We start from the raw sequence: 12,663 nt of genomic DNA, 5'->3' as shown, positions 1-12,663 counted from the left end.
AGTAAAGGATGTGTGTACTTTTGCCATCTCTGTCTTTACCTCAGGAACCTGCTGATACCAGAAGGCTTCCCCTCTGAGCGACCGTGGGCTAGATTCTCTGTGAAGGTTTATCGAGCTGAAGGCCTTCCAAGGAACAACTCCAGCATCATGGCCAACGTCACCAAGGCCTTCATAGGAGACAACACAGCACTCATCGACCCATATGTAGTGGTCAGCTTCTTCAAAAGAGTGGTGGGTTCAAAAATGCCTTTATTTTTGATTTTTCCAAAAACTAAATAGAAAGCTATTCTGAAGCTCATATCAGCTTTAAAGGTCACCTATTGTGCAAAATCCACTTTTTCATGTCTCTTCTACATCAACATGTGGATGTGGAAAGAGATTCTGAAAGTTTCATGAAAAAAGATTCTCTCTTTTTGTCCTGATCCATTTATATAAAAACCCAGCCTGTCCTCCTACAAGAAACGACCAAATAGGTCGATTGTTTAATCACCTTACAGTGTGAGAAAAAGTTTTTAGAGAGTACTTGTCCATGGACAAGTGAGTTTGGCAATTTACTTGTCCGAATACATTTTTCACTTGTCCAGAATGGACAAAAATTGGGGCCACTGGAATCTTCTTCTTCGCCATCGTATTTTACATTTTCCCACGGTTTTTATGACACCGCTAACGTAAGTGAGCGGTAAGATTTTACTGTATCACACAATGGGTTGGGTATCGTTTGGATTTTAACGATTCCGGTTCTGCTTTTCGATTCCGGTTCTTTGAGAGGGTCAAAATAAGTCCTATGACAAACTGGGAGAAAAATATATTTATGAAAACATTAAGTCAAATCTGTATTCCTATTTACAAATCACTTCATACTGTTGAATTTCGTTACGGTTATTGAATACAATTATATAAAAATAATCTCTGCATTGTTTAGTTAGTTCTAAGCGGTGCAGTTTGAGAATGTACAATTGGCCCAGTCTCCTCTGATGTTACACTGCAACCTGCCTGTGAGACAGAGTCCAAGCACACATGTCCAACACATAGGCCTAATAATAATAATGATACATTATATTTATAGCCTATAGGCCTAGCGCTTTTCTACAACTCAAAGACGCTTGCACGCATTTATTTACACATGCTGCAGCTGCCCAGCTGCTCACTGTTTGTAAAAGTAAATAAATAGTATTTTCATTTCAATAATGTAGCTACTTTCTATACCCTGCTTCATAAACAATACTGACATCCCTGTGCTCCTCTGAGTCTGGGGGTCCGGGGATGTGAGGACAGCGCGAGGACACAGACAGGGAGGCTGCTTCACTTCATAAAGGAAATGGCGGTCAATATTAACAACATAGCAGCTAAAACGATTAATAACCTTCATTACGTGTTAGAGAAAGAAAGTTTGACAAAGATGAGGCTGTTAAACGGGCAGCGGATCTGCTGTGTGTAGAAAGAAAGAGAGAGAGACGCTGAGCTGCACCGTGCAGCGATCAGCTGATACGGAGCATAGAGAGAGAGAGCTGCGGTCCGCGGGGCTCGGCCTCGCGTCCTGTCCTCACAACTCTTATTAATCCCGGTACCGGACAATTGTTATTTGTTCCTACTCGGAACCGAGTTTTGCTTCCCAACCCTGCCACTGTGCTACACTTCCCGCTCCGTCTAACTGTACAGAAAGCGGCGAGATGCATTTCCTTAGTTTCGGTTCTGCTTGTTGATTCCTAACATTTCTAAACGAACAATGGCGGACACGTACAATTTGCGAATGAGTTCTGCCTTTTGTAAACTGAATATATCAATAATTTGTCAATAAATCAGGGCGAAAAACGTCACTTGTCCACCGGACAAGTCAATTGAAAGATCTACTTGTCCGATATTGTAAATAACACGTCCCGGACGGTGGGACGTGTACTTTTTCGCACACTGCCTTAGATTACGACCCATAGCCACGTTTTAAAGTGTAGCACCTCTAGTGGTCGTGTAAGAAACAACATGCTCCCGTTTATTCACAAATAACCCTCTCTGGAAAATCCTAAATTGTGGAATAGGTTAGCCATTAAAATGCTTTTTGATTAGATTTCTAGCGAGAAGTGTATATTGTACTTTTAGAATCCATGTCCAGTGGATGTGTAGGTCTATAGTTTGATAGATATTACGAAGATGATTTGAGGTCTCGCCAGGATAACGTGTATATGGGGCAGCTTCCATGTAAAGTTAGCGTGGGTGAAAACAGTATTTCCGGTCTCGAAGTTTTAATAATAAAACCGGATATATTCCCCTCACTGTCAAATGATTACACAGTGATATCTGCATTACTCATCCACTAAAAAACATCAGTTTATCCTTGTTAATTACACAATATCGATTGGTTTAAATTGTGTACAATGCTTTTGTGTTTTTAACCTTCGATTCAGAGAAACAAATAGTTTTTTAGGAGTTTAGACTACAGTTTCCGAAGACACTACACTACCCATAATCCCCAGTTATCGTTTGGGACTACAACATCCGCCTTGCTTTACAAACCCCGTGATTAGTCATCAAGCCCTGTGATTGGATGTTGGAGTGGCAATGCGACAAGGTTACGCTGAGCGTCAACAGCTCTTTGAAATGGAATGGAACCACGGCAGACTTTCCAGAACTACACATGCTGGCTATTGTGTGTTTCGCAACATGTTCTGTGGCACGTCTCTTTATAAGACATTTTCGTATTTCCCACAATTAGAAGTTGCCAGTATTAAACTGTGTACACCCTGGAGGTTTAGGGAATACGAAACACAGTGGTGTTATCAAATGTAAAACATATAATTAATAAATGGGTGAATTAATATACCCACATGACACCTAAGGTCAGAAGAGCTTTGTTTAACAGCTGGTCTTATGTCTGTGACCCCTCCTGTTGTTCATTGATAAGCCTGAAACATGCACTTGTCAAGGTTCAGAGGCACATTTTGCAAATATGGCAGTAGCCATCGATCATCTTAAGATAAGATAAGATATACTTTATTGATCCCAAGTTGGGAAATGTTTTTGTTACAGCAGCATGTACTACTTTGTTCTACTTCACTACAATTCAAAGGTTAACCTGGTATTTTTACTCCACTACATTTATTTTAGTTACTTTGCAGATTCTGATTAATGATGTGAAATATAAACAACCCTTAAATCAGACTTTAGTTACACCTGAGTCAAATTCAGGGAAGGTGATTGTCAAGTGCCAAAATAAACTATGCAATATATTGGACGTTAAGTACTTTGTCAGACTTCATATTTATCTGTGGATAACCCCAACGTTTTTTTCTTATTCAAAAGAAGACCTTAACTTAAAGTAATCTTTAATGTTTAAATAAAGCCTAGTTGGTCTGTTTTGCACATCCTCCTGTTAATATCTTTGGACGTCCTGCACTAAGCTGTTTTATTGTAGAGATCACTACAGTATCTTCTTGATATTTTCAATTTTGTATGTAGGCTACTCTTAATATTTAAATGTTTTCATCAAATAAAACTTATTCAACAACAAAATTCAATAACGTGCTTTAACCACTAGGCGGCGTGGGTTTAAAAAACCGGTGGTGTAGTTAATAAAACATAATATCAAACATAATATGACTATTAACTTTATTGTGAAATTAAAACAGAACGGTAAAGGAAAATACAGTTTCAGTCTCTCGATTTGAAGCTTATGCATTGTACCATGAACCTGTATAGACCTGTAACAGTCAACTGCATGAGGAGTTGGAAAGGCAATGAATTAATTAAAATGTCGAACTCGGACTTCATTTTAAGGACATTTCGGCCAGGGGTGTTGAGCTATATTTGTTTAACCACCGGATTGGCAAAACAGGAGAGTGTGTGCACCAGTCTGCCTTGATCTATGTATTCATGTCTGTGACACTCACAGTATCTGCTACTCACAGCTGTTTTATAGAAGGAAAACCTCCTTCACTTCATGAAATCTCTGCAGCGCCAGGAGGCAGCGGGAGGGTTAACTCAGCCTCTGAGAAGAGGAGCTTGCAGTGCCTTCACTGTGTTTACCTTCAGAATCATTAGAAAGGCTAAGAGCGACCGCAGGCTGATGTGTTTTAACCACACACACCTCCACACACACACACACGATTTAAACGCAGACTTCTGTTCCTCCATGTTTCGTTGTTATCGTTTCACTGAGCGGACCCGCCCCCTTTTTTTCCAAACGCTCCCTTTATTGGTCCATCTGCGGCGGTAATAGGTTTTGTGCGCTGTGATGATTCGGCTGTACCTTTAGTAATGAATATTAAATGTTCATTTCATCATTGGTTTTATTTTGAAAACGTCGAGACCGGAAATACTGTTTTCAACCCATAACTTTACATGGAGGCTGCCGCATACCTCAAATCATCTTCGTAAGATCTATCAAACTATATATCCTACATATCGACTGGACGTGGATTCTAAAAGTACAATATACACTTCTCGCTAGAAATCGAATCAAAAAGCGTTTTAATGGCCAAACTATCCTACAATTTAGGATTTTACAGAGAGGGTTATTTGTGAATAAACGGGAGCATGTTGTTTCTTTCACGACCACTAGAGGTGCTACACTTTAAAACGTGGCTATGGGTCGTAATCTAAGGTGCTTAAACAATCGACCTATTTGGTCGTATGAGTTGGAGGACTTGTTGCAAAAACCTGTCTGAAAATGAGCTGATCAGATTTTGGCCACTTTATGATGTCATAACGATTTTTTTGGTTGTGTAACCATTAGCCAATCAGCAACCAAGGTAACCCCCCCCCACACACACACACCTTATCACCTGAATCTCCTCCTAGAGCACCATTGTGTTCTTTTTTACCAAATATCTCTCAGAGGGGCGTAGGGAGGGGCTCTTTATTTTCATCTAAAGTAACAGACAGAGAATCAGCACTTTTGAAACAGGGCTGAAACAGAGGGGATTATGGGATGCTGCAATGATCTGTTTGGTGCTTGGAGCCAAACACTTCAGAGACATGTTCTGTATCTGAGACCTATAATATATTGATGAAAAACTGTATAATAGGTAGGGATGGGTACCGAGCCCCGGTATTAAACGGGCCCCGGGGCTGAATTATTAAAGACCGTGGTACCGTTAAGCTCCGACGTTATCTGTCTTTTTATCGGTACTGGAGACATTTAAAAAATATGTCATGTGTATTATTGCTACACAAACATTATATTGCCGTTTTAGTGTCGCCAACTCCGTTTCTAATACGCAAAAAGACTGCAAAATGCGTCATTTTTAGTATTTTCGATCTCTCTCCCCGCCTGCTTGCGAGGGGACGGGGCAGTTTACACACACGCAGCTGCTACATGCAGCAGCACACACACGGAGGAGATGGCGGAGAGAACGCGCTCCGAGGTGTGGTTAAACTTTACCCGTCTCGATGTGGATCATGCTCGTTACCAAAAGTGCATTAAGAGTTTAGCATGTAAGGGCGGTAACACGAGTAATTTGTCTAAACATTTAGCAAAAGTGCACCACATTCAGACGGAGGAATGTACCGGGTTCGACTGTCTTTCTAGCAGCTCTGTAGCTCCATCCACGAGTAACGTTTCCACGTCAGGTGTTATGTATGCTAGCAGCAACACACGGAGTTAACTACATTATACAAACATGGGTTAATGATTAGAGGTAACAGAGCTATTTATTTTGTTAAAGTTTCAGCTATTCTGTTTACAATTCTGTCATCAGATTATAATACGATTTGTTAAAACACTTTCTTTTGATGTGAAATATTATTTATTTAATTTAAATAAAAAGCAATGTTAGTTTTGTTCACAATTTGTTTATTTTCCTTTTTCATGTAATCGTTTATTTGAATAGGGACAATGCACATTAATGAACACTTTAGACAAATAATGCTTCAAGTGTAAATATGCCGGATTTTATCTTTGAGCTAATTTCCATTCTTAGTCCCTGACATACAACATATAGTTAGTTTACCTCGTTTTTTCTCTCCAAAAGAACCGATAAAAGTACCGTTAAAAGACCAGACCGATAAGCGGTATCGATAAAAGTAGTAGGCTACCGTTAAAACCTTAACGATACCCATCCCTAATAATAGGGGACCTTTAAGTGCAATTCAACTTCTAGATAAATCAGACTGCTTGACTGAAAAGGATTTTTTGAGTATATTTTATTTTTACAAAAAAGGTTGTAAACTTTTTTAAATATATTTTAGGGCTAGCCCTTATCACTGTAAATTGCTAATGTATCCTTCAAAAGACACTGGTTTCTGTTGAGCACTATAATACAGATCATACATGTACTTTCTTCCTTGTCTCTCAGGGTCGCACATCCACTCAGAAGTCAACAGCAGACCCGGTGTGGAACGAGCAGATCGTCTTCACAGAGATGTTCCCCCCTCTGTGTCAGAGACTGAAGATCCAGGTGTGAGCTTTAATTTCTAGATGGGGGGAATACTGACATATCACCTCTATTTACACTTATATTTAAATGTACAACTACATTATTCACAAGTATAAACATGACAGGATGCTGACTTCTCTCTGCTCACAGGTCTGGGATGAGGGGAGCATGAGCGATGTTACCATAGGAACACACTACTTTGACCTGAGACGCATCTCTAATGAACAGGATGGTGACAGAGGTGAGGAGAGAGGAAGAGAGCAAGTTTAAATTCATGAAAGAAAGAAAGAAAGGTAGGAAGAAAAGGAGAAAAAGTTCAGGAGAAGTTGACATTAGTTAGAGGGGAGTGAGGAAAGTGCACTAATCCAGAAGTGGGAATTGTTGGTGGGATTAAGGTGACTTTTGTTTGTCTCTCTTTATTTTATTCTCTCTTTTTTTTCAGGGTTTTTACCAACTTTTGGTCCTGCTTGGATCAACCTGTACGGCTCTGCCCGAAATTATTCGATAGGAGATGACACAGTGGAGCTTAATGAGGGCATCGGAGAAGGCGTGTCCTACAGGTCAATCTTAAATAAATCAAATGATGGGGATAATTGATGTATTTATAATTAACGTACCACTTACCAAACTGTTCGATTATTGCTGCTGTCAGGGGTCGGGTCTACATGGAGCTCACCGTGGAGATCCTATCAGGAGGGACAGGGCCCGAGTCCAAACTCAGCAAGATGGTCAAGAAGGACGCTAAAGCAGGAAAAGCAGGAGGGAAAGATGGTAAAACTCCTGCAGGAGGAGCAGCAGCAGCAGCAGGAGGAGCTGAAGATGACAAAGGAAAAGCTGCGGCTGCAGAGGTTCTGCCTGTGGAACCTCCTCCTGTTGTAAGAGCTTTTCTTTCAATCAAATCATAAATGTTGCCCTACATAGAACCGTGATTCAGCAATTTATTAAAGGTGGGGTAGGTAATTTTGGAGAAACCAGCTCGAGTGCGCTAGAATTTGAAAATACACAGCCGGAAACAATCTGCCACTTCCTTACAGAGCCCCTCCTCCAACACACACGAACGTGCACATGAGCAATGAGGGCACGAGATAAGTTTGTGCACAGATGGAGGCTGACAGGCAGGTAGGCCATCCAGTTACTTTAGCCGGGCCGGCTCAAATGATTGGTTGTGCTTTTTACAGTACTACGGCTTCCACAGATGACGTTTTTTTATGTAGACAGGCCCTTTTTTGATGAGATTGATTTGGTAGAAGGCAAATAATACCACATCTATTGAGTAGAGATTTTAAAAGGAGCCCTATTGTGCTTTTCTGAGTTTCCTGTAGTGTGTTATATATGTTTTTGTGCATGGAGATGGTCTGCAAAGGCAAACATGTAAAAGTTCTCTCTAGAGGAAGTTTCTCTCCCCCCCACCCCCCTGCCTGAAACTCCTCCATTGGACTCCTTTGTTTACGTCTGTAACATAGTGACATCACTATATAAAATCCCATAGATATGCTAGATATGCTAAAAATACATTTCTCCTCAATCTTCATCTGAAGAGACACCGATAGTTTTAGCCTCTTAAAATATATGATTAATAAATCCACCAAGTATAATCCGCAATGGAAGATTTCATTTTGACAGAGTGCCTCAATATGACACAGAAAGGGAATTTGACAAACAGATAAATGAATAAACAGAGATGTTTCTGTGTCCAGCCGGATGATCACAACAACGAGAGCTTTTTTTTGTTCGGGGCGTTGCTTGAAGCCACCTTGATCGACAGGAGGATCGGAGACAGGGCCATCAACTTTGAGTTCTCCCTGGGTGAGTCTCACTCCTTTCCCATTATTACTGATGGACACACTTCACTCATCAAATATAATCACATAACAATCAGTGCTGTGTTAGGAGCTAACAATGTGCACTTTATCAGGTGCTAATACAATTCTTGGGTTATTTCTTATATTTCTCTTTAGTTTTTGACTGAAATGTAAGGTGTTTGAAATGTTTCTGTTAGTTGGTAAAACCCTGTACCCTTGATTACAATAAATATTGTATTGTTTGTCAGCTTACAAACAAAGTGTTTTGTAGGTCAAAAGTAAAGCCATAGAAAACCTAATCCGAAAACTAATTAATTACACTGTTTTCTTGAGATATGGAAGAAGCCTTTCACTAGTAAAAGCAGAAATGCCGTTGTGTACAAAAGCATTTCAAATGTAACTTAATCATATATGAGCATAATTACATTAGATTATTGACCCCTTATTGTATTCACCATGCATGATAAAGTTTGTGAATGCTTATTGACATGATGTTCTACCCTCACATAACAACATCGCTATGGTTTTGGTGAATCTGGATAGAAGTTACTAAAATTATCATATAGTAAAGTAAAAAGTACAATATCATAAGTAAAAGTAGTTATGTAAATGTAATTATTTACTTTCCTCCACTGCTGGTGAAAGAAACCCTCTCTTTCTTTTGCCCCTCCAGATGGGATCCAAAACTAGCAAGCCACATGAATGTCTGGAAGCAAATTAATTTATATGTTACACAAATATGGCCAGGATCCTTTGAATTTTCTGAATATTGGGTTGCAGATTAGAATTGTCAAAAGGGGGGTTCGTTTATTATGAAACACCAACCCAGTCTCATAAAAAAACGTGTAATAACTACGTTGGTCCACAACGTAGGACGTAGTATTTCTACAAAAACGCCTCTGAAATTGTAAGATCCCTACGTTTTTTTCACCATTCATTCCAATGGCTGGCGTCTATGTCACGTGATCTTCACATTTCTCCCTGCAGAAAAAAAAAATGACCGAACTTCGTTTTATTCTCGGTGTAAAATGCCTATTTTAAAGTTAGTTTGGCCATTAAAATGCGTTTTGATGTCATTTGATGCGAGAAATATGAGTTGTTATTTCAGATTATGTGTGCAGTGGATGCACATGATCTTTAGTTTGCTAGTTATTACGAAGATTACTTCAGGAAATTGTGTCGGGGTGGACCCGTTCAAATCCAGTTTTGGACAGTCTGCCGTGGTTCCATCCCATTCCAAGTGCTGTTCGACGCTCGGCAAACTCTCCAATCACAGAGCTTGAGGACTATCACGGGGTTTGTCAAGCGAAGCGGAGAGAATACTTACTTCCGGGTGTAATATTCTGTAAAGCAAATGAGCTGCTCCGACCCTCGGTCCTGACGGACTCCAACTTGTGTTTATTAATCAAACAAATAAATAAACACAAGGATAATTAATGTATGTGTTATTGTTGAGTAAATGGAGAATTGCACAGGGGAAAATAACGTATATGCCACAATTTTAGATGCGGATTTTGTTAAACGAATACGTTTGCGCTTTGGACCAACACTATACATTGACGGGGAAGGGGGTAGCAATAAAGATTACACCATTAAACAGTTACACAACATAACAGAAATAATATCGATAGCAGCATCCCTAGCAACCACCTTGGTGACAATGAAAACGTTGTATAGACACAATTTCCTGAAGTAATCTTAGTAATAATTAGCAAACTTAAGATCATGTGCATCCACTGCACACATAATCTGAAATAACAACTCATATTTCTCGCATCAAATGACATCAAAACGCATTTTAATGGCCAAACTAACTTTAAAATAGGCATTTTACACCGAGAATAAAACTAAGTTCGGCCATGTTTTTTTTTTCTGCAGGGAGAAATTTGAAGATCACGTGACATAGACGCCAGCCATTGGAAATGAATGGTGAAAAAAAACGTAGGGATCTTACAATTTCAGAGGCGTTTTTGTAGAAATACTACGTCCTACGTTGTGGACCAACGTAGTTATTACACGTTTTTTTGTGAGACTGGGTTGGAAACACTTGAAATAACTAAAAAAGAGAAAGAAAGTGAGGTCAAAGAAAACTATTTCTGCTAAAAAGTTAGCAATGATTGAGAGTCAGACCTAAACATTTCAGATGTGTGTATCTCACACTGCGCTGTACATTTTTATAAAGCACTTTGAATTGCCTTGTGTTGAAAGGTGCTATATAAATAAACTTGCCTTGCCTCCTAAGGTAACTACGGTAACGTCCTGGAGCCTACAGGCGCCCCCCTCCCTGCTCCCAGTCCCTCTCCCAGTCGGAGGAGGCCGCTGGAAGTCCCCGACAGCAGCGACACGTTGGGTAGCTCTCCCACCAGGATGTCCTCTTCCTCCACTTCCACCCCCCTCCTAGCCGAACAGCAGGACCCCCCCTGGTCTCTAAGTCCACCACGCCTCCACAAAAACCGTGCATCGTTGAAGGAAACAAGTTGAGTCGCTCTGTTGTTTCACTATTGACACTATGATGAGCCTGGAAATATGTGCTAACAGTGTGTGTGATGTACATTGTATTGCATCTGTGTTTGCACATACAAATATGTCCTTAAAAGCTAGGCGATGTACATGTCACTTCAGCAGAAAAAGTTGCTACTGTGGAAAAACAGCCTAATAATACATTAAATATCAAGTAAGTTTACACGAATCTTTGGAGTCCATTGCTTTAATGAAAACTTCCTTGAGTGGGTAAGCACTTTATATTAAGTATTTCTAGATGTTTAATAGTTTAATATCAGTCTCTTTTTCAGCTCCTGTAAGGAGGATCATTTTCTTATTTTACAAAATATTGCTCTTCTTTCATTTCTCATGACATTACATTGCATTTAGCTGACGCTTTTATCCAAAGCGACTTACAATAAGTGCATTCGACCAAGAAGATACAAACTTGAAGAAAACAGAATCATATAAGTACATCAGGTTTCATAGAGCCAAAACATTTCAAGTGCTACTCAACTGGCTTTAGATAAGCCAGCCCTTTATTAGTATACAAGTGCTTTGTTAGTAATTCTATCGCTCGAAGTGGAGTCGAAAGAGATTAGTTTTTAGTCTGCGCCGGAAGATGTGTATGCTTTCTGCTGTCCTGATTTCAATGGGGAGCTCATTCCACCATTTTGGAGCCAGGATAGCAAACCCACGTGTTTTTGCTTATGGGAACTTGGGTCCCCCTCGCAGTGGGGGTGCAGCGAGCTGTTTGGCTGATGCAGAGCGGAGTGCACGTGCTGGGGTATATGGTTTAACCATGTCCTGGATGTAGGAAGGGCCAGATCCATTCACAGCATGGTACGCAAGTACCATTGTCTTGAAGTGGATTCTAGCAGTTACCGGAAGCCAGTGAAGGGAGCGGAGGAGCGGAGTGGTGTGGGAGAATTTAGGAAGCCGCTGCATTCTGGATGAGCTGCAGAGGTCGGATGGCACATGCAGGTAGACCAGCCAGGAGGGAGTAGCAGTAGTCGAGGCATGAGATGACGAGAGCCTGGACCAGAAGTTGCGTCGCTTTCTGGGTCAGGAGGGGACGTATCCTCCTGATGTTGTAAAGCGTGCATCTGCAGCAGTGGGTTGTAGCAGCGATGTTTGCAGTGAAGGACAGTTTGTTATCTAGGGTCACACCCAGATTCCTTGCAGTCTGAGTCGGGGAAACAACAGAGGGGCCGATGTTGATTGTTAGGTCAAGAGTGGGACACTCTTTTCCCGGAAGAAAAAGCAGTTCAGTCTTGTCAAGGTTGAGCTTGAGGTGGTGAGCAGACATCCACTGAGAGAAAAGCAGAGATGCGTGCGACGACCTGGGTCTCTGAGCGGGGAAAATACAGAATTAGTTGGGTGTCATCAGTGTAGCAGTGGTATGAAAAGCCATGCGGGCTAATGACCGATCCGAGCTAGTTTGTGTACAGAGAGAAGCGGAGGGGACCAAGGACAGAGCCCTGAGGGACCCCTGTAGTTAATTGACATGGGTCGGACTCGGACCCTCTCCAAGTTACCCTGTAGGTATGGTCTTTGAGGTATAATGCAGAGCCTGAAACTCCAAGTTCTTGGAGAGTGCGAAGGAGGATCTGATGGTTCACCGTGGCGAATGCAGCAGACAGGTTCAAAAGGATGATGAGAGGAGAGAGAGGCTGCTTTAGCAGTGTGCAGTTCCTCAGAGACAGCAAGGAGAGCAGTTTCTGTGGAGTGACCTGCCTTGAAACCAGACAGGTGCGGATCAAGAAGGTTGTTCTGATGGAGATAACAGGACAGTTGTTTAAAGACAGCGCGTTCAAGTGTTTTAGACAGGAACGGGAGGAGAGAGACAGGCCTGTAGTTTATAACATCGGACGGGTTGAGAGTGGGTTTCTTTAGGAGAGGGTTTACTCTTGCCTCCTTGAGACTGTTTGGAAAGTGACCAGAAGTTAGAGAAGTGTTGATGAAATGGGTGAGAAACGGTTGAATATCAGGAGCGATAGTCTGAAGGAGGT

The 12,663-nt window shown here is 41.0% G+C and overlaps 1 protein-coding gene across 1 annotated transcript in view; it reads left to right on the top strand.

Annotated features, from left to right (window-relative positions):
- Window positions 1-12,663, top strand: part of fer1l6 (fer-1 like family member 6) — a 46,876-nt gene that overhangs the window by 9,653 nt on the left and 24,560 nt on the right. Inside the window, 8 exon segments of the mRNA XM_034213723.1 lie at window positions 45-231; window positions 6,288-6,389; window positions 6,519-6,609; window positions 6,811-6,928; window positions 7,021-7,243; window positions 8,066-8,174; window positions 10,413-10,595; window positions 10,598-10,646. Of these exon segments, the coding sequence (XP_034069614.1) occupies window positions 45-231; window positions 6,288-6,389; window positions 6,519-6,609; window positions 6,811-6,928; window positions 7,021-7,243; window positions 8,066-8,174; window positions 10,413-10,595; window positions 10,598-10,646 (1,062 nt within the window).

The sequence above is a fragment of the Gymnodraco acuticeps genome, unplaced genomic scaffold (genome assembly GCF_902827175.1).
Source record: "Gymnodraco acuticeps unplaced genomic scaffold, fGymAcu1.1, whole genome shotgun sequence".
NCBI lineage: Eukaryota > Metazoa > Chordata > Actinopteri > Perciformes > Bathydraconidae > Gymnodraco > Gymnodraco acuticeps.
The sequence above is the reverse complement of the archived record's forward strand: the minus strand, read 5'-3'. Positions and strand labels throughout refer to the sequence as shown.